Source organism: Nerophis ophidion, linkage group LG12 (assembly GCF_033978795.1).
Source record: "Nerophis ophidion isolate RoL-2023_Sa linkage group LG12, RoL_Noph_v1.0, whole genome shotgun sequence".
Lineage (NCBI taxonomy): Eukaryota > Metazoa > Chordata > Actinopteri > Syngnathiformes > Syngnathidae > Nerophis > Nerophis ophidion.
This window is the reverse complement of record NC_084622.1, coordinates 9,473,301-9,494,410: the sequence shown is the minus strand read 5'-3', so window position 1 is coordinate 9,494,410 and position 21,110 is coordinate 9,473,301. Positions and strand designations below refer to the sequence as shown.

Sequence of the window (21,110 nt, the reverse complement as noted above, 5' to 3'; positions counted from 1 at the left end):
TTTTTTATTATTATTATTTTAACGTCCACAATACTCACTGTTTCATTTTTTTAATGATTTACTATTACCCTCTGTTCGCCTTTACTTTATCACATTCCGACCTCGAATCATTTAATCTGCCAAGAGTCCCACCGGTCGTCTTTTTTCCAGCTCGTTGTTGGTCCACCTGTACATACGCGCTGCCTGGTGTGGGCTTGACCAAGCAGCCCATGTTTCATTCTGACATAACCTGCTCCCATTCAATCTGCACACCTGACTCTTACGTAATTACCGTCCCTGTTTTCTGCTGAAGCAGATGTATACCCACTGTTATTCGGGCTCTATTAATAGAGTCCCCTGATAATTTAAGGAGGGGTTTGGCATGAAACGAGCGCGATATAATTAGTGCACAACAGTTTTTGTTTTGCATGAATGTTTGTAAGTTGATGAATGAATGTGGAACATATGTTTATTTTTATTTGGCAGAAAATGAATGCAGTCTTACATTTTGATTGGCCATGCTTAATTTTGCTTTACAACTATACTACAATCCTTTTATTATACTACTATGATATATTCATTTTATTGTACTCTACTATTAAAAGTGGGTCGAAATGTGTTGGTGGTATTTGGTAAAAAAAAAAATACAGAATTCACGCATTAATTAACCACATTTTCTTAACCTCAAAACATTAGCATTATTTGTAAAATTTGCACAGAGTGAGTACAGTATTCACTTATGAAGGACTTTATTTTATAAATTTCCATTTTTTTGTTTACCTTAAAACATTTAAAATGTAGGTATTATTTTGTACCGGATAAATGTACTAGAATCAATACAAAAAACACCTACTATATGTTTTTTATTAATTTAATGGGCTTTTATAAATGCTGATACTGTTGTGTTTTTGTTATTTCCCTGTCTTCTCTGTGTTGCTTTTTGTGTCAGTTTTTCCTCTTTCCATGAGTCCCAACGAGGCCCACCTGCTACTAATCGCTACTCAGCAATATATAAGTTCATGACAGCCAGCTGCTCCTTGCCGGTTAATGACACTTGTACCTTCCATGTGCTCATGCCTGACTCGCATTATCCAAACCTGGTACGTTGTCTCTCTTATTTTATCATCATCCTAACCTCTTGTTTTTGCTTCCTAGTTCCTCTGTAGTAGAGAGAAGTTTTTTCGTTGGAACCTTTTGCTGACCACCGAGGGTACTCCTTCTGTTTGTTCCTCCATGGTGTGCACTTCTACCCCATCGTCATTTGTTAATCCCTTTTTGGACTGATTAAAGATTACTTAATTTGTGATACAACCTTGCCTGCTGTCTCTGCACCCTGGGGTCAAAACCTTGCTCGAAGAATCCTAACAGATGCATTGAATGATTTATTTGATAATACATATGCGGTATAAAACTATGTGAAATATATATATATATATATATATATATATATATATATATATATATATATATATATATATATATATACTGCGATGAGTTGCCTACTTGTCCAGGGTGTACCCCGCCCTCCGCCCGATTGCAGCTGAGATAGGCTCCAGCGCACACACGAGCCCGAAGAGAATAAGCGGTAGAAAATGTATATATACACAGTATATATATACATAGTGTGTGTGTGTGTGTGTGTGTGTGTGTATTAATATGGGTGAATATATATATGTATGTATATATATATATATATATATATATATATATATATATATATATATATATATATATATATATATATATATATATATATATATATATATATATTTATATATTTATATGTGTGTATGTGGGTGTGGGTGTATTGATACATAAATCTTAGTGTGTGTGTGTATATGTACATCCATAGATACACATGTATGTTTATATATAATGTATGTGTATATATATTATATTTATACATAATGTGTGTATATATAATTTATAAATATATATATATATATATATATATATATATATATATATCCATCCATTTTCTACCGCTTATTCCCTTTTGGGGTCACAGGGGGCGCTGGCGCCTATCTCAGCTACAATTGGGCGGAAGGCGGGGTACTCCCTGGACAAGTCGCCACCTCATCGCAGGGCCAACACAGATAGACAGACAACATTCACACTCACATTCACACACTAGGGCCAATTTAGTGTTGCCAATCAACCTATCCCCAGGTGCATGTCTTTAGAAGTGGGAGGAAGCCGGAGTACCCGGAGGGAGCCCACGCATTCACGGGGAGAACATGCAAACTCCACACAGGAAGATCCCGAGCCTTGATTTGAACCCAAGACTGCAGGATCGCGTATTGTGAGGCAGACGCACTAACCCCTCTGCCACCGTGAAGCTGTGTATATATATATACACACACATACACACACATATATATATGTATATATATATATATATATATATATATATATATATATATATATATATATATATATATATATATATATATATATATATATATACATATATATATATATATATATATACATTTTACATCATACAATCGAACATAATTTTAACATAATGTAAACATGTATAGATTATTTATTTGATTACTTTAATTGGTTTTATTTTAAAACATAAAATAAAACAAAATATAAATATATGTATATATATATATAAAAGTTTTACTATCCCAATTGTTAGCATGCTACGTTGGTACACGAATATGTCAACTCTGCATGTCTGCAACACAACCACTCACTACCTCTCCACAATGGTGTGGTTTATTTCTTCTGAAGTACCCGCCCCACTCAGCAACTGGAACATATCAAAGTAAAAAAGTCATAAATATCTTCCCTTTAATAATATATATATGTATAAGGAATGTCAATTTTAAGTACCTTTTGTCAAGGAGACGGGTGTAACTTTTCTTAAAATAATGTTGACTGGACATTTAGTGGTCAGCAAAAGAACTCCAGCCTGGAGCTGTTGACTGGAGCCTTGCTGTTCCTGCCAACTCACCATGCTCTATAATTATCACAGGGGTCGGACTTTAATTTCTGCAAATAGCCTCAGCGGGGTATTTTTATTATTTTTTTGGTTGTTGTGCCTGCATGTGCGCATCAATTTCTAAATGATCATGTATCCGTAGGATTTGAATATGAACATTTTTGGAGCATTACAGCGTTATCCGGGGCGTGCATTCAGACGTGTGTTTGAGCCGCCACGTTCGCCAAGCGATATATATCAAAGATGTTCTGCTGTTTGACGTCATGACGCATTTGCAACACTTAAAAGTCACTATAAATTTCCTTGACATGGTAAGGACATCGCATTTTTTTTGCTTGCAAAGGCGAAACATTCATGCATTTGTTGATTGAGCGATGCTAAAGCATATGCTGCCAAGCCCACAAACTGCAGAACCGTGGTCAAAAATTTGCATACATTCCTAAAGAACATAATGTCATGGCTGACTTGAGTTTCCAATAATTTCTAGATCTCTTAATTTTTTTGTAATAGAGTGATTGGAGCACATACTTGTTGGTCACAAACACCATTTATGAAGTTTGGTTCTTTTATGAATTCTTTATGGATCTACTGGAAAACCAAACAGCTCAATTGTTATGTCATCTGACATCACATGGACAAAGATAAGACCTTCTGGAGGAAAGTTTTGTGGTCAGATGAACTACGATTTGACTTCCTTTGAATGGCCTTGATACAGGAGCAGGCTGTTCTGAATACATCCCCGAGGACACCTCACTGATGGACGCTTTTGACCTCCCTCCCTCCTCAACGACACCTGGAGTCGAACTTTTGCATGCCCAGGCACACCCAAGACAATGGGCGTATACACCCCCTGTCTTTTGTGTATTTGTTTTGGGTCTACTGAAAAGCCAAACAGCTAATTGTTTGTGTCATCTGACATCATATGGACAAAGATAAGACCTTCCGGAGGAAAGTTCTGTGGTCAGATGAAACATAAAATTGAGCTATTTGGCCACAATACCCAGTAATATGTTTGGAGGAGAAAAGTTGAGGTCTTTAATCCCAGGAACACCATTCCTACTGCCAAGTGCCAATGGAACTGGTGCTTTACAGAGAATAAATGGGACAGTGAAAAAGGAGGATTACCTCCAAATTTTTCAGGACAACCTAAAATCATCAGCCCGGAGGTTGGGTCTTGGTCTCAGTTGGGTTTTCCAACAGGACAAGGACCCCTAATGTACATCAAAAGTGGTATACAATTGGCTAAAATTTAGGTTTTAAAATGGCCTTCCCAAAGTCCTGACTTAAATGTGTGGACAATGCTGAAGAAACTAGTCCATGTCAGAAAACCAACACATTTAGTAATTTAAGCACAGACATTCATGAAGTTTGGTTCCTTTATAAATTTATTATGGGTCTACTGAAAAGCCAAACAGCTCAATTTTTTCTGTCATCTGACATCACATGTACAACGTTAAGTACTGGAGGAAAGTTATGTGATCAGATGAAACAAAACATTGAGCTGTTTAATATCCAGAAATATGTTTGGAGGAGAAAAGGTGAAGCCTTTAATCCCAGGATCACCATTCCTACTGCCAAGCCTGGTGGTGCTAGTATTATGCTCTGGGCCTGTTTTGCTGCCAGTGGAACTGGTGCTTTACAGAGAGTAAATGGCACAATGAAAAAAGGAGTATTACCTCCAAATTCTTCCGGACAACCTAAACTCATCAGCCCGGAGGTTGGGTCTTGGGCGTAGTTGGGTGTTCCAACAAGACAATGACCCCAAACACACGTCAAAAGTGGTATAGAAATGGCTAGAATTTAGGTTTTAGAATGGCCTTCCCAAAATCCTGACTTAATTGTGTGGACAATGCTGAAGGAACAAGTCCATGTCAGAAAACCAACGCATTGGTCACACAAGACATTCATGGGTCAAATTTGGGTCAAATTCATAAATAGTATACATACATCAATGTAAATATTTGGTTACAAGTTTCACTGCAAAAAGTCACTTTTGGTAGCCATCCACAAAATTCTGGCAAGCATCTGGTTGAATTTTAGAGCACTCCTCTTGACAAAAGTGGTGCCGTTCAGCTAAATGTGTTGGTTTTCTTACATTGACTTGTTTCTTCAGCAGTGTCCACACATGTTCCCCATGTACGGACTGAAATTGAGCAAAAATAGCTTTTGGCAATGCTGCCCCTATAGCATGGAATGCATTGCAGACAAAACTGAAACTCACTGAACTACTTCCATTTGGAGCCTTCATTCTGTCCTGAGGGACAGACAGCAAGAGACGTTTGCACAGTGCCTGTGTTTTAAAAAGGTTTAAATCTTTATTGTTTTACAGTTCTCTTTAATGTATTTTAAAATTGTATGTCTTAACGTATTACTGTTTTGAAACTGCTCCGTGACATGTGCTGTTGACCTCTTGGCCAGGTCACCCTTGTGAAAGAGATCTTGATCTCAATGGGTTTCTTACCTGGTTAAATAAAGGTTCTACGTTTAAGTCAGGATTTTGGGAAGGCCATTCTAACACCCAACTGCGCCCAAGACCCAACCTCCGGGCTGATGATTTTAGGTTGTCCTGAAAAATTTTTTCACTGTCCCATTTACTCTCTGTAAAGCACCAGTTCCATTGACAGCAAAACATGCTCAAAACATAACACTACCACCACCAAGCTTGACGGTAGGTATGGTGTTCCTGGAATTACAAACCTTACCTTTTCTCCTCCAAACATAATGCTGGGTATTGTGGCCAAACAGCAACATCTTAGTTTCGTCTGACCACAGAACTTTCCTTCAGAAGGTTTTATTTCTGTCCATGAGATGTCAGTTGAAACAAGAATAGACCCAAATGAGACCAAGAGTAGAGAACCCATCCATCCATCCGTCCATTTTATTCCGCTTATCTGAGGTCACGGGGTCAGCAGCCTAAGCAGGGAAGCCCAGACTTCCCTCTCCCCACCCACTCGTCCAGCTCCTCCCGGGGGATCCCGAGGCGTTCCCAGACCAGCCGGGATACATAGTCTTCCCAACATGCCCTGGGTATTCCCCGTGGCCTCCTACTGGTTGGAAGTGCCCAAAACACCTCCCTAGGGAGGCTTTTGTGTTCATCCTGACCAGATGACCGAACCACCTCTTCTGGGTCCTGGAGGAGCAGCAGCTTTACTTTGAGTTCCTCCCGGATGACAGAGCTTCTCACCCTATCTCTAAGGGAGAGCCTCACCACCCGGCGGAGAAAGCTCATTTTGGCCGCTTGTACCCGTGATCTTGTCCTTTCGGTTATAACCCAAACCTCATGACCATAGGTGAGGATGGGACCATAGATCGACCGGTAAATTGAGAGCTTTGCCTTCTGGCTCAGCTCCTTCTTCACTACAAGGAATCGATACAGCATCCGCATTACTGAAGACGCCGCACCGATCCGTCTGTCGACCTCACGATCCACTTTTTCCCTAGCTCCTGAACAAAACTCCAAGGTACTTGAACTTCTCCACTTGGAGCAAGATCTCCTCCCCAACCCAGAGATGGCACTCCACCCTTTTCTGGGCGAGAACCATGGACTCGGACTTGGAGGTGCTGATTCTCATCACAGTCGCTTCACACTCGTCTGCGAACCGATCCAGTGAGAGCTGAAGATCCCGGCCAGATGAAGCCATCAGGACCACATCATCTGCAAAAAGCAGAGACCTAATTCTCCAGCCTCCAAACCAGATACCTTCAACGCCCTGACTGCGTCTAGAAATTATGTTCATAAAGTTATGAACAGAATCGATGACGAAGGGCAGCCTTGGCGGAGACCAACCCTGACTGGAAACGGGTCCGACTTACTGCCGGCGATGCGGACTAAGCTCTGACACTGATCATACAGGGAGTGGACCGCCACAATCAGACAGTCCGTTACCCCGTACTCTCTGAGCACGCCCACAGGGGTACACGGTCGAATGCCTTGTCCAAGTCCACAAAGCACATGTAGACTGGTTGGGCAAACTCCCATGCACCCTCAAGGACTCTGCCAAGAGTATAGAGCTGGTCCACAGTTGCACGACCAGGACGTAAACCACACTGTTCCTCCTGAATCCGAGGTTGGACTATTCGGGGTAGCCTCCTCTTCAGTACACCTGAATAGACCTTATCGGGAAGGGTGAAGTAGAGAACCAAACGTATGCTCCAATCACTCCATCCCAAAAAATTAAGAGTTGTAGACATTATTAGAAACGCAACACAGCCGTGACATTATGTACTTTTGACCAAGACTGTATTTCATTAAACTGGAAAAATAGAGAATATTCTAAGGAGAACTAAGGGGAGGCTTCAAAGACCAAGAGCCTTAGCTGACCTGCATAGAGCCCCACTGTGGGGTATAATGCAGCATTGTACACCAGTTACTTAAAGAGCCATTCATGCAGACACCGAGTAAATGCATAGGAGAACGTAAGATGGAGGGTTTTGGGGTAGATTTACAATCCTGTCCCCGCTCTTTACTGTCAAACAAATTACACACAAGAGACATCCAATGAAAGTGTTCCTCTTTAAAGAAATACAAACGAAAATGTTTTATTTTTCATCACCTTTTTTTGTTTGGTGTTGTTGTCTCTCCATAAAAATAGTGTTCCTCGAAAATAAACTGGTCAAACAAAGTCAATTTAGTCCATGGAAAAGCCCCGGGTATCAGACAGACATTCATTGTGTTCAACGTCAATCCCCCCCCCACCCCCCAAAAAAAGCAAAATGGTCCGCAAAGCCCTGTATATCACTGCACCGCACGTCAGTTCGGCTGAAAAATTAGCATCAGAATGAGCCCTTGCAGAGACAAGTCAGGCAACTGCTGTAATGCATTACTAAATTAGCCCTAAACACTACACAAGCCAAAAATCGAAAAGGTGGAACAAAACAACACAAAAAAAAATGCAACCAATGACAGAACAAAGTACAGGGTTGGCAACAACAGCTATTTGTCCGCATGTTCATCTGATGTGCTGCGAGCACGCGTAATTAATATGTCGAGATAAAACCAGGATCAAAGCATGACATCAGCGAACGCGGGGTGAACCTTAGCCGCAGAAATGCACTGCAGTCCAAAAGCATTTGGCTGTGAGCTACTGAAGAGCGCACGTTCTCTCTGTGCCACCACACTGCTATCCTTACACAAAAGGTCCAAATCTAGTCATTTTTCTTTTTTTTTTCTTTCGTGAGATAATACCATTTTATTGCATATCATATTTGGCACAGTAAAAAAAAAACGGGGCTTTATATAAAGATTGATATTTCACTGCATCCTAGACATGGTCCAAAACAAACCCTTTTCTGCATGAACACCCTCGGTCCCTAAAGCAATCTTTCAACAGAGGTTACCAGTTATTAGAAAATAGTCTCCATTTTTTTTGATTTTCTAATAGAATCTGCATGTCTTACCACTGCCGGGTAGTCTCATATATAGATATATATATATATATATATATATTTGTATTTTTTTCCCCCACGTGATATACTTATATATAGGCATGTACAAGAAACGAGAAGTGTCTCTTCTTTGCACTTCTGTACAAAAGAACGTTTTCTTTTCTTTGTGCGTTCTACGACACGGACAAGAGGTTGGGGCGAGTCGGTGGTAGATCTGTGGGGAACACAATTCATATTTGGGTCTCTTGAACCTTCTCTTTTCCATGAGTAGTCTTAATGATATAAGGATCCGCTATGGTGCTGATGTGGCTGTGATGCTGTCTGGTTGAGCGGTGAAGAGTGTTGTTCTGGGTCCAGTGGGCACCGTAAGCCGCTTGGCGAGACACATAGCCCGGCTTAAAGGTGTGGCTGTTGTGTTCGACTAACGTCGGCATTACTAGCCCCGTCTCCTCCGAGCCGCTAGATCCAGTAGATGTGGGTGGAACTGGAGGAACCTCATCCTCCATCTGTATGATCTCTATGGTCCTGGCCGCGGCCACTGTGCTCCTCTGTTGATGCCGTTTGCGCAACTTATAGAACGCTATCAACATGGCCGCTGCTAGCAAGGTCACAGCGACAAAACAGCCAATGATGATTTTGGTGGTCTTCATGACCTCATCCAGGCTCGCAGCGGGCCCACTGGGGTTTCTGGCAGTAGGTATTGACACCTGCCTTGGCGTTTGTGTGCTTTGGAACAGCACGGTTGGTGTTGAAATGAAGACGGGTTTGAAGACGGAAGGCGAGGCCGGGGCGGTGGGTTTGGGTTTTGGGGTTTCTTCCACTGTTGGTTCCAGAACCTCCACAGTCACGGTGGTAAAATAGGATAGATTTGATGTGTTGAGTTCGGCATTGCTGACATTCAGGTAGGCTGAGGCATTGGAATTGCCCGCCATGTTGCTCACCATGCAAGTGTAGACCCCAGTGTCTGACGGCAGAACATTGGAGAAGTTTAGAGTCCCGTCGTTGAGGACAGAAATCCGCGGGTGAACCGATCCATGTGTCAGGACAGTCCCGCTCGGGAGGAGCCATCGGACAGAGCTCATAGCAGCGGTGCGACACTTCAGTTCCGCCACCCTCGCTGCTGAGATGTTCAAATCTCTGGGAGCATCCAGTATAAATGGTGCCGAACACTGAAACGTGGTCTGGTCCACTTCGACTAGGTACCGTCCCCTCATATGACTCGGGGTGTGGCAGCGTCCACAGCAGGTGGAGTTGGTGGGAATGTATTCTCGAAGCCACCAGGATAGCCATACTACGTCACAGTCACATTTCCAAGGGTTGTGGTGCAGATGGAGCTCCACTAAATACTGCAGTGGTGTGAAGAGGTTATGGGGGAGCGTGGACAGATTGTTATGAGCCAAGTTTAACTCGACCAAAGCCGTGATGTCGTCAAACGCATTCCTCTCGATTGTGGTGATGGCGGAGTTCATAATCCACAGTTTGCGTAAATTCTTGAGCCCGTGGAAGGCCGCAGGTTTCAATTCTGGGAAAACATTCTCTGATATTTCGAGCTCCTCCAGTCCCACAAGAGGTGAAAGATTGGGGAACTCTCCCAGGCTGCACATGCCCAAGTTCAGGTACTTGAGGTTTTGAAGGCCCTCGAAGGCCCCGTCGGAGATGTACTTCAACTTTCTGAGCTCTCCAAGATCAAGCCTCATTAGCGAGGGGACGCGATTGAAGGCGTAAGAGGGGATGCTCTCGATGGGATTGTTTCTCAACCACAATTCCCTGAGCTTGGACAGGTATTCAAAAGCTCCACTAGGTATCACCGTCAGCCTGTTGTCAAACAGCTCCAGGGTGTTGAGGCTGGTCAAGCCATTGAAGGCCCCTACTTCAATCTGCCTGATTGCATTCCTGCCCAGCTGCAGTACCTCCAAGTGATGCAGGTGCCTGAACGTGTCAGCCTGTATGGTCTTTATGCTGTTTTCCATCAGGTTAAGATACCTGGTGTTGGCTGGGATGTTGGGAGGCACCGAGACCAGGCCTCGGCGAGTGCACACCACCTTGCTGAGCTGGTTGGTGCAGGAGCACGCACCTGGACAGTTCTGTGGGTTGGCTGAACCCAATGCTGGGCTGATGGACTGGCACATACTGAGGGTAGGTACCATGAGGGAGAGCACGGCAAGCAGGGCTATGTTCCAGGTAGGCTGCACACTAACCTGGCCCAAAGGACTCATGATGTGGAGAGCACATTATTCTGCATGGTGGGGGGAGACGGCACACACCAGAGGACGGATCACCCTAGCCTGGCTGGAGCAACTCAAGGCTCCCGAGTTCCATCGACAGTGCAGGAAGATGCTGCATCAATGTGAAATGCGCCAAAAGCAGAAAGAGAGAGAGGCGAGGAGAGCAGAGATTAAGACGAGATGAATTGTGGAAAACAGCTTCAATAAGAACAGTATAGACTTACCTCATTAGTTGGAAAATGGTCTCATTTGTTTATAAAGTCCATCTTTCGGTCGCAGGGGCATCAATTAGTTTTCTTTTGAGTGCCAGCGGCCCTTGATTGGCTGAGGGTACAAAATGGCTCCTGGTAGTAAAGACTGAGCACTCAGGTAAGGCCAGTGAGGCTCACAAGGTGCTCAAATATATCCTACCCCGGATAACCTTACCAGGCCAAAGTCTCTCAGCGGGCAAAACTGGTCTACGATGTACTTAAAAAAAAAACGACCACAGAAAAATCCCGGTCCGACTGTTTCCCGATACATGCCTGGTCGCCTGGTTTGGTGGCCAGACCTCCCTCAGTATGACTTTGCCAGGGGCTGCTCGGCTGGTGATTAGCCCCGTTGTGACAGAGACTGAGAGACAGGGAAAAAAAAGGCAAACGAACGCCAGGCACAGTCGCTCCCCTCCCCTCTCGCTTCCTCTTCTCTCGGCGTCGGGGCTGGCCCCGGTCAGAGCGGCTGCAGGCTGCCGTGCGCACAGTTAGCAGTAATCCGGCTATTCCTCCCGAGGGCGGTGGGGGTGTTGTGAGAGATGGTGGTGCAGCACGGAGTGGGGGGGGGGGTATCGGTTGTGGAATAAAGGATGCGCTGCACTGCTGGAGCTTAGCGGAAGGCTGTAGAAGAGTGAGAGAGAGGGAGCGTGCTTGTCCTCAGGAGCAAAAGAGAGAGAGCGAATGGATGTGTGAAAAAGTCAGCTCCGTATCCATAAACAGGGATTGGCGGCTCTTCCCTCCGCTCGCCGGTTCTCCTTTTTAAAGTCGCGTTCCTCCTCTCGCTTATTTGATAGTTTTCTTCGCCGGGGGGGGGGGCTGGTCTGAGGTAGTAAGTTGTGTCAGTCGGACCATGTGTTCGCCCGGCTGGCTGGCTGGCTGGCTGGTGGACTGCTGCAGTCGCCTGACTCGGACGGCGAGAGAGCGAGCGAGAGAGAGAGCGATAGAGAGAGAGAGAGAACTAGTGACAGATCAAGAGCAAGGGGAAGATAGAGTGCGCAAAGGAGAGAATATGGGAGGGAGACGGAGAGAAGGAGGCGGCGGTGGCGGCGGCGGCATGCAGGCGCTCCAAACAGGCAGCACACCGTCACACACAAGCGGGCAGCAGCAGCATCCTAATCCCAGTCTTCTCTTCTTGTTTATGCTCCAATCACCCCCCCCCCATGTGCGTCGCAGGCAACTAAGACGCTTGCTCTGCCCCCCTCCCTTTGTCCTTCAGTGGGAACGTGAATGTACTGCTGACGCACTCCTCTCAGCTGCTCCGGCTCGCCTCAGAGCAGTGCATTGGTTTGATGCAGTCTTCCTGTCTTTTAACACCTTCAACCACCATCCCCTCGGCACCCCCCACCCCAATACTATTCCCCACTCCCAAATGTTTTTCTTTCCCTTCTTTTATCTGTGCACAGCTCTTTCTCCTAAATCATCCAAACTAGGGTCGAACGTTCCAAAGTCTGTTTCTAGGACCTTGCACTCCGGGTCGTGGGATGTCCCCTCCCGCAGCCTTGGCCCCCGTCCCGTTCCCCCCATTTCTACCCCATTCCGGGGGGGACACTTCACAGTGTATGTACAGTAGATGTGTGTGTGTGTGAGTTCAGTCGGAAGGGGCGGGGTGACATCATAGGAGGACCGAAATGCTGACTCGTCTGCTCTGGCTCTGCTGGGCAGTCGTCTTATCTTCAGGGAGGAGGAAGATGAAAGCGCACTGTTATCTCTTCCAAAGATGAGAGAGACAAACTGGGAGACGGAAAAAGACGGAGAGTTGGGGCTGAAGTGTCCACGTCCTTGGCGAAAGAGGTGAGAGGAGTACACTATAAGGCAGGGGTGGCCAAACTTTTTCCACTGAGGGCCGCACACAGAAAAATCAAAGCACCCGGGGGCCAAGGTGAAATTTTTTCATTTTCAAAACCAATACAATAAACCATTTTTTTTTTAATTGTTGGGGCTCCCTCAAGTTAGGTCTTAGGGACCCAGAAGGGTTTCACTCTTGAAAAAGGTTCAAAATAAGTCATATAATATTTTTTTCATTAAACCCTTAAATTTCTAATTCTACTTCATTATTTTTATTACATTTTACAAGCTTTTTGTCAAAACCCTATTTTTTGGGTCAAAAATACAAAATATACAATATTTTTCCCAAAAAGATTTTTAAAGTGGAATATTTGATGTGAAGCAATTGGATCCCTAAATAGGTCAATTATTCCTAGCAAAATTAATTAGAATGTATTATTATTATTTTTTTTTTTTAGCAAAGACAGTTGGGGTTCCAAAACTGCCCCACTCATAAAAAGGTCATGCTTTTATTTTATTTTATTTTATTTTTCATTGAACACTTAAATCTCTATATCAGCTTCAGATAATATATATTGTAATTGGTTTAGTATATTTACAACAACAATCAATAGGATAATTAGTATAATTAGTATTAGTATATAATTAGTATGGATTTTTTTTTCAAATTTTCATATTTTTCATGTTTTTATTTTTGTTGTATTTATGTCCTTTTTGTCCTTAAATCAATCAATAATTTATAGCAACATTGATTTTTATTCATTATTATTTTTTGAGAAATTATTTTAAAAATTGTCTTATTAGAGTCAACAATGCAAGTTTTTCTTGTTGCATTTCACCAATTTGTTCTTTTATTCCACTTTTTGTTGTTTAAAAAAATATACATATTTTAGTATTTGTAGAATGATGTGCTGCGGGCCGGTAAAACATTAGCTGCGGGCCACAAATGGCCCCCGGGCCACACTTTGGACACCCCTGCTATAAGGGGAGTTGTCGATGAAGAGGGTGTGTGTGTACGTACACAATGGTACCAACTTATTTTTCGGTAATTTTTCGATACTTTTCTAAATAACGTGGACCACAAAAAATTGTGTCGTTTGCTTTATTTTACCAAAAAACTTAACACTGTCACAAATATGCGCCACACTGTGAACACACACCAAACAAGAATGACAAACACATTTCGGGAGAACATCCGCACCGTAACACAACATAAACACAACAGAACAAATATCCAGAACCTCTTGCAGCACTAACTCTTCCGGGATGCTACAATATATGCCCCCCTCGCTACCACCAAACCCCGCCCCCCCACCTCAACCCACAATCTCACGAATTCGGAGGTCTCAAGATTGGCAAGTATGCTCCTAATTAATCGGCTGACATATGCATTAACACCCATCCACCCGTCCATCCATTTTTCTACCGCTTGTTCTTTTCGGGGACGCCTGTCTCAGCTACATTCCAGCAGAAGGTGGGTTACTCCCTGGACAAGTCGCCACCTCATCGCATATTGTTTCATTTTCCATTCCAATATTTGTCAAAATTAAGGACAAGCGGTAGAAAATGAATTATTAATTGACTTGTTCATTTACTGTTAAAATCGACTTACTTTCCCTTTTAACATGGTCTATCTACACTTCTTTTAAAATGTAATAATCACTTGTTGTTTGATACTTTACATTAGTTTTAGATGATACCACATATTTAGGTATCAATCCGATACCAAGTAGTTACAGGATCATTAATTGGTCATATTCGAAGACCTCATGTGTCCAGGGATGTATTTACTGAGTTTATAAACAAAAATATTTTGTGATGCTAAAAAATATCGATGTAATCATAGTAGTAGTGACTATATACTCTCCTGTACTTGGTATCATTACAGTGGATGTCAGGTGTAGATCCAACCATGGCGTTAGTTTACATTTTGACGCCGGTGAGCTACGGCGTGAAGTGAACCATGTTTAGCTATTCCTCGTCCTGCAGTGATAATAGTAGATGTAAAAAACATATTTTATTTGACGCCATCGAGGCCAGGAATACTGATTTAGAAGTAGCCAAAACACTGCAGACTGTGGATAAATGTTAGCTCATAGCTAACTAGCCATGTTTTAAAGCATCCCTTCCTGAGGGTGTTTCAGTGTTATAACTTCACCTTTATCTTTAGTTTTTAAGCCGAAATGCGTCCGTTCTCCCTTTTCTGTCCACACACCGTGTCTGCTTGTAAGTACTCCATGATTGTGCGCTGCCGAACATGCTCCTTTGCTCTTAAAACCAATAATTACACGTCATAACAATAACGAGGCTTGGGTGGGGGATGTTTTTTTTTTTAGAGGCGGTATAGTACCGAATATGATTCATTAGTATTGCTGTACGGTACCAATACCGGTATGCAGTACAATATTAATATCACATTCAAACATGTATTCGTTGTTTTGCTGCTGCTGGGAATGTAGCTCTGTATACAAATAGCCATGATTATAAATGTAAACCAGCCACTTCAAGTTTTAATTACTGCATGCTTGATGAGAATGGCATGCCGTTTTATCAAAGGTGAATAGAAAAATGTGAACATTTCATCTTCAACATGCCTCAAAATTCTACCTTAATTTCAAACCAACTTCATTTTATTATTAATATTTTTTTTTGTTCATTTCAGGGGTCGTCACCACAGTCAATTCCATTTATCTTTTTGTCTTATTTTTAATGCCGGATGCCCATCCTGAGCAGAAAAAGAACCCTAGCCATTGAGATTCAAACCTTCTTGAACTATAAAAGGAAATTCATCAAGTATTGTCCCACTTTGTGTTTTCCTTTTTATTTGCCGTTTTTTGTTACACCACTACACAAAGGTGCCAGTGATGGCTGAGAGGAATATTGGGATGATAACCATAGACCCGGAAAAGCCTTCCCAGCAGGCAAAAGCTATTGATACAATGTTGATTATACAATACCCCGTTTCCATATGAGTTGAGAAATTGTGTTAGATGTAAATATAAACGGAATACAATGATTTGCAAATCATTTTCAACCCATATTCAGTTGAATATGCTACAAAGACAACATATTTGATGTTAAAACTGATCAAAACTTTTTTTTTTTGCAAATAATTATTAACTTTAGAATTTCATGCCAGCAACACGTGACAAAAAAGTTGCAAAAGGTGGCAATAAATACTGATAAAGTTGAGGAATGCTCAATACATACATCCCACATGTATGCAGGCTAATTGGGAACAAGTGGGGGCCATGATTGGGTATAAAAGCAGCTTCCATGAAATCCTAAGTAATTCACAAACAAGGATGGGGCAAGGGTCACCAATTTGTAGGCAAATTATCGAACAGTTTTAGAACAACATTACTCAAAGGGCTATTGCAAGGAATTTAGGAATTTTACCATCTACAGTCTATAAAATTATCAAAAGGTTCAGAGAATCTGGAGAAATCACTGCACGTAAGCAATGATATTACGGACCTTTGAGCCCTCGGGTGGTACTGCATCAAAAACCGACATCAATGTATAAAGGATATCTCCACATGGGCTCAGGAACACTTCATAAAACCACTGTCAGAAACTACAGTTGGTCGCTACATCTGTAAGTGCAACTTAAAACTCTACAATGCAAAGTGAAAGCCATTTATCAACAACACCCAGCAACGCCGCCTGCTTCGCTGGGCCCGAGCTCATCTAAAATGGACTGATGCAAAGTGGAAAAGTGTTCTGTGATCTGACGAGTCCACATTTCAAATTATATTTGGAAACTGTGGACGTGGTGTCCTCCGGAACAAAGAGGAAAGTAACCATCCGGATTGTTATAGGCGCAATGTTTAAAAGCCAGCATCTGTGATGGTATGGGGGTGTATTAGTGCCCAAGGCATGGGTAACTTACACATCTGTGAAGGCACCATTAATGCTGGATGGTCCATATAGGTTTTGGAGCAACAGATGTTGTCATCCAAACAATATTATCATGGACGCCTCTGCTTATTTCAGAACCCAACATTGATTAAACGTTGTCAAAAAGCAAGTTGTTCCAAGGTTAAGTTTGACATACTCAAGGTTCATGTTTTCGGTATGTTCTGTGCGTTTAACTCCATTAGTTCCTGTTTTTTTTGTGCACTCTTGTTTGTTTTGGATCCCACGGTTGCATATGATTTTCACCCTCCGCTACTGTTGGGACGCTCACCTGGCTCTAATCAAGAGACTATTTAAAGCGCCTTTTGCCAGTCAGTCGGCCTGGCGTCATTGCTCGTTTCAGGTCTGTTTCCATAGTCATGCTCGTTGTTTCATGCCACAGTTTTACGTTTGTTTCTTGCTATGCCATAGTCTATGCTAAGTATTACTTGAACTAAGTGCGATCAGCCTTGTTTTTCTGTTTTTGTATCGTTTGGAGTGAAGATCATTAAATATGTTCCTACCTGCAAGCTTTGTTTGGAATAGTCCGTTTGCATCCTGGGAGAACAAACCTCGCAGTCGTGACAGTCAGGACCTAATTCCACAAGTTCTCAATGTTGTTTCAAAGTCTGGTGCCCGCTGGGTTTTTACCACATTAATTATTTTAATGTTATTTCAATGTTGATGTAACAAGAATGTTACCAATACCCAAGTATCTAATAACTAATTGGGGCAAAACAAAACATTTAGCATAACATTGTACATTTTAGGAGTCACATTTTGCTACAAACCACATAGTAAGTAGACACAAGACCAATCCATCCATCCAATTTCTACCGCTTGTCCATTAGGTGGAAAAATATATTTTACAGGGGAACATTATCACCAGACCTATGTAAGCGTCAATATATACCTTGATGTTACAGAAAAAAGACCATATATTTTTAGAACCGATTTCCGAACTCTAAAAGGGTGAATTTGGTGATTTAAACGCCTTTCAATTGTTTGTTGTCGGAGCGATGACCTTTCACCCGTGACGTTACAACGGGAAGCAATCCGCCATTTTCTCAAACACATTACACACACCAAGTCAAATAGCTCCGTTATTTTTCGTTTTTTCGACTGTTTTCCGTACCTTGGAGACATTATGCCTCGTCGGTGTGTTGTTGGAGGGTGTAACAACACGATCAGGGGCGGATTCAAGTTGACTTACGTGGAGTGTGCATCGATTAGCACGGCATGCTAATCGATGCTAACATGCTATTTAAGGTTAGCTGTATGTACAAAATGCATCGTTATGCCTCATTTGTAGCTATATTTGCATCCAGCCTTTCCCTCCACCCTCATCTAATGCCAAACAAACACGTACCAATCGACGGATTCAAGTTGCACCAGTGTCAAAAGATGCGAAAATCCCTCGTATGTTCTGCACATTTTACCGACGATAGCGATGCTACGACAGAGATGTGTGGATGTCCTGCGACACTCAAAGCAGATGCATTTCCAACAATAAAGTCAACGAAATCACAAAGGTGAGTTTTGTTTATGTTTTTGACTTATGTGCTAGTCAGACATATTTGGTCACGGCATGACTGCCAGCTAATTGATGCTAACATGGTATTTAGGCTAGATGTATGTACATTTGTAGCTATATTTGCATCCAACCTTCCTCTCCACCCACATTTAATGCCAAACCAACACGTACCAATCGACGGATTCAAGTTGCACTAGTGTCAAAAGATGCGAAAATCTCTCGTTTGTTCCGCACATTTTACCGACGATAGCGATGCTACGATAGAGACGTGTGGATCTCCTGCGACACTCAAAGCAGATGCATTTCCAACAATAAAGTCAACGAAATCACAAAGGTGAGTTTTGTTGATGTTTTTGACTTGTGTGCTAATCAGACATATTTGGTCACGGCATGACTGCCAGCTAATCGATGCTAACATGCTATTTAGGTTAGCTGTATGTACATTTGTAGCTATATTTGCATACAGCCTTTCTCTCCACCCACATTTAATGCCAAACCAACACGTACCAATCGACGGATTCAAGTTGCACCAGTGTCAAAAGATGCGAAAATCCCTCGTTTGTTCCGCATATTTTACCGACGATAGCGATGCTACAACAGAGATGTGTGGATATCTTGCGACACTCAAAGCAGATGCATTTCCAACAATAAAGTCAACAAAATCACAAAGGTGACTTGTGTTGATGTTATTGACTTATGTGCTAATCAGACATATTTGGTCACGGCATGACTGCCAGCTAATCGATGCTAACATGCTATTAAGGCTAGCTGTATGTACATTTGCAGCTATATTGCATCCAGCCTTTCTCTCCACCCACATTTTATGCCAAACAAACACTTACCAATCGACGGATTTAAGTTGGACAAAAGATGCAATCGTTGGTTAGAAGGCGATCGCCGAATCCGTCCTCGTTGGCGCTGTATGTCGTGATATGGCTCAATAGCTTCAGTTTCTTCTTGAATTTCGTTTTCAATTGCTTAAGCCGCTGAAATCTGAGTCTGAATCCGAACTAATGTCGCTATATCTTTCTGTTCTATCCGCCATGTTTGTCTGTATTGGCGTCACGCAGTGAGGTCACAGGAAATTGGACGGGTGGATTTACAGATAGCGAAAATCAGACACTTTAAAGCCTTTTTTCGGGATATTCCATGATGTGTAGAGTTTTGAAAAAAACTTCGAAAAATAAAATAAGCTACTGGGAACTGATTTTTATTGGTTTTAACCCTTCTGAAATTGTGATAATGTTCCCCTTTAAAATAAAGAATCAAGAGTCACTTTATGCATCCGTACTGTTCTCTGGTGTGACCATTTCTGGATTAAAATATGGAGAAACTATTGCAAAAGTACACATTCTGCAAAAACAGAAGAGAACAGTGAGGTCAGTTTTATATGGAGCCGAAACACTCCCAGTAAGTACTATTCATGCTGCTGCTATATGTACCATACTACCCTTTAATGAGCTGATAATATACAAACCTTGCTTTAGGGTTCATACTGAGGGTAACGCGACGGTGGTCGATTTATATTTTCCAAGTTAGCAGGGCGACCAAACATGATAAGACACCGTTTTCAGACTCGGCATTTACAGTACATGTAAATAAATAAACATACAGTATAATAAATCTCTTCTTATTCTGCTTTTGAATAAAATGACAATACCAACCACCCTTTTGCCGCCTAACATTGTGGTAATGACAATTGTGCAGGAAACAATGGGAACTTAATATCGGGGAAGGATATAGTAAAATAAGATGATTGGCAGATGAAGAAAAATGAGCATGTTTAACATTGTTTTCTTCTCCGGAGAAGGGCAGATTGACAGCAGGGGTCTGGCGGTGGGTAATTTTACGGCCAAAAAACGTTTGTAGGGGTTTTGTGTTATTGCTATCAGGGGGCATGAGCATGGAAAGGTCAGTTAGCACGTAGAAGATACAACATTGCCCCCCCGCCGTGTTTGTGACCACTTCTGTTTAATTCAGCATTGTTCCAACCCCCACCCTACTCTGGTATTTCTTATTTTCTTATCAGTCATGGATTCATTGAACTGTTGGATGGAGATTATAAGGCACAGCTGGAGTCCATTTCCTCCTTTGGATGTGTGAAATGGGATCAGAGGGAAGAGTTATGGCACTCTGGAAATTGATATACTGAGTATTAAATGGGCTTTATGGAATTACTTTGTAGTCTGACATAGTTTTATGTGTTAGGGCATGTCGAGTTGGCAAGATTAATATTTTAACGGATGTGTTGGGTATTTGAAAATGCCATTACAGTGAGTTCTGTGGCTTAGCTCTATAACGAGCGTTGTGCGTCCTTACAAATAATTGGTCAGTGACAGTAGGGAACTTGTTTCTCGACAAGGTCCTCCACCGACCTCAAGTTTTCTTGACTCACCACAACTTGATTCCCCTTAAGGGTAATAGACTGCTGAGTAGTGCTTATACAGCAGCAGCCGGCCCCTGTTGGTCCCACTCCCTGCCCTCCATTGCAAGTTTTGTTGGTTCTATGTAACTTGTTTATGAATGCTGTGGCTATGAGGTTTTTTTTCCCTCGGCCTCAGTCTGAAGGCCCCCTCCCTGGAGTCCAGCCTTTGATTGAATATTGTTTTATTTATTCATCTCACCATATGTAATGCAATTGACTTCACTAATTATTATTTATCTTGTATTATTTATGGAGTATATAGTGAAACATTGAGAGCAGAAAGTGAGGGAATGTAAATATATATATATATATATATATATATATATATATATATATATATATATCCATCCATCCATTTTCTACCGCTTATTCCCTCTTGGGGTCGCGGGGGGCACTGGCGCCTAGCTCAGCTACAATCAGGCGGAAGGCGGGATACACCCTGGACAAGTCACCACCTCATCGCAGGGCCAACACAAATAGACAGACAACATTCACACTCACATTCACACACTACGGCCAATTTAGTGTTGCCAATCAACCTATCCCCATGACCCTAAAAGGGAATAATCGGTAGGAAATGGATGGATGGATGGATTAACAAAATAAATAGGCAAAACTCTAATGACAACTGCAGAGGAGGCTGGTTCTCAGGAATACAAACAATGACTCCAAG

The 21,110-nt window shown here is 42.3% G+C and overlaps 1 protein-coding gene across 1 annotated transcript; it reads right to left on the bottom strand.

Moving 5' to 3' along the window:
- Positions 1–6,935: 6,935 nt before the first annotated feature.
- lrrc4.2 (leucine rich repeat containing 4.2) lies at positions 6,936–11,857 on the bottom strand. Its single transcript, XM_061916786.1, has 2 exons — positions 10,770–11,857; positions 6,936–10,657 (listed from the first exon to the last, which is right to left on the bottom strand). The coding sequence occupies exon 2, from the start codon at positions 10,534–10,536 to the stop codon at positions 8,551–8,553; it is 1,986 nt and encodes a 661-aa protein (XP_061772770.1). The 5' UTR covers positions 10,537–10,657; positions 10,770–11,857; the 3' UTR covers positions 6,936–8,550.
- Positions 11,858–21,110: the final 9,253 nt, after the last annotated feature.

Bases quoted from the DNA above. Each gene is read 5' to 3' on its own strand.
- lrrc4.2 (XM_061916786.1), bottom strand. From the start codon at position 10,536: ATGAGTCCTTTGGGCCAGGTTAGTGTGCAGCCTACCTGGAACATAGCC.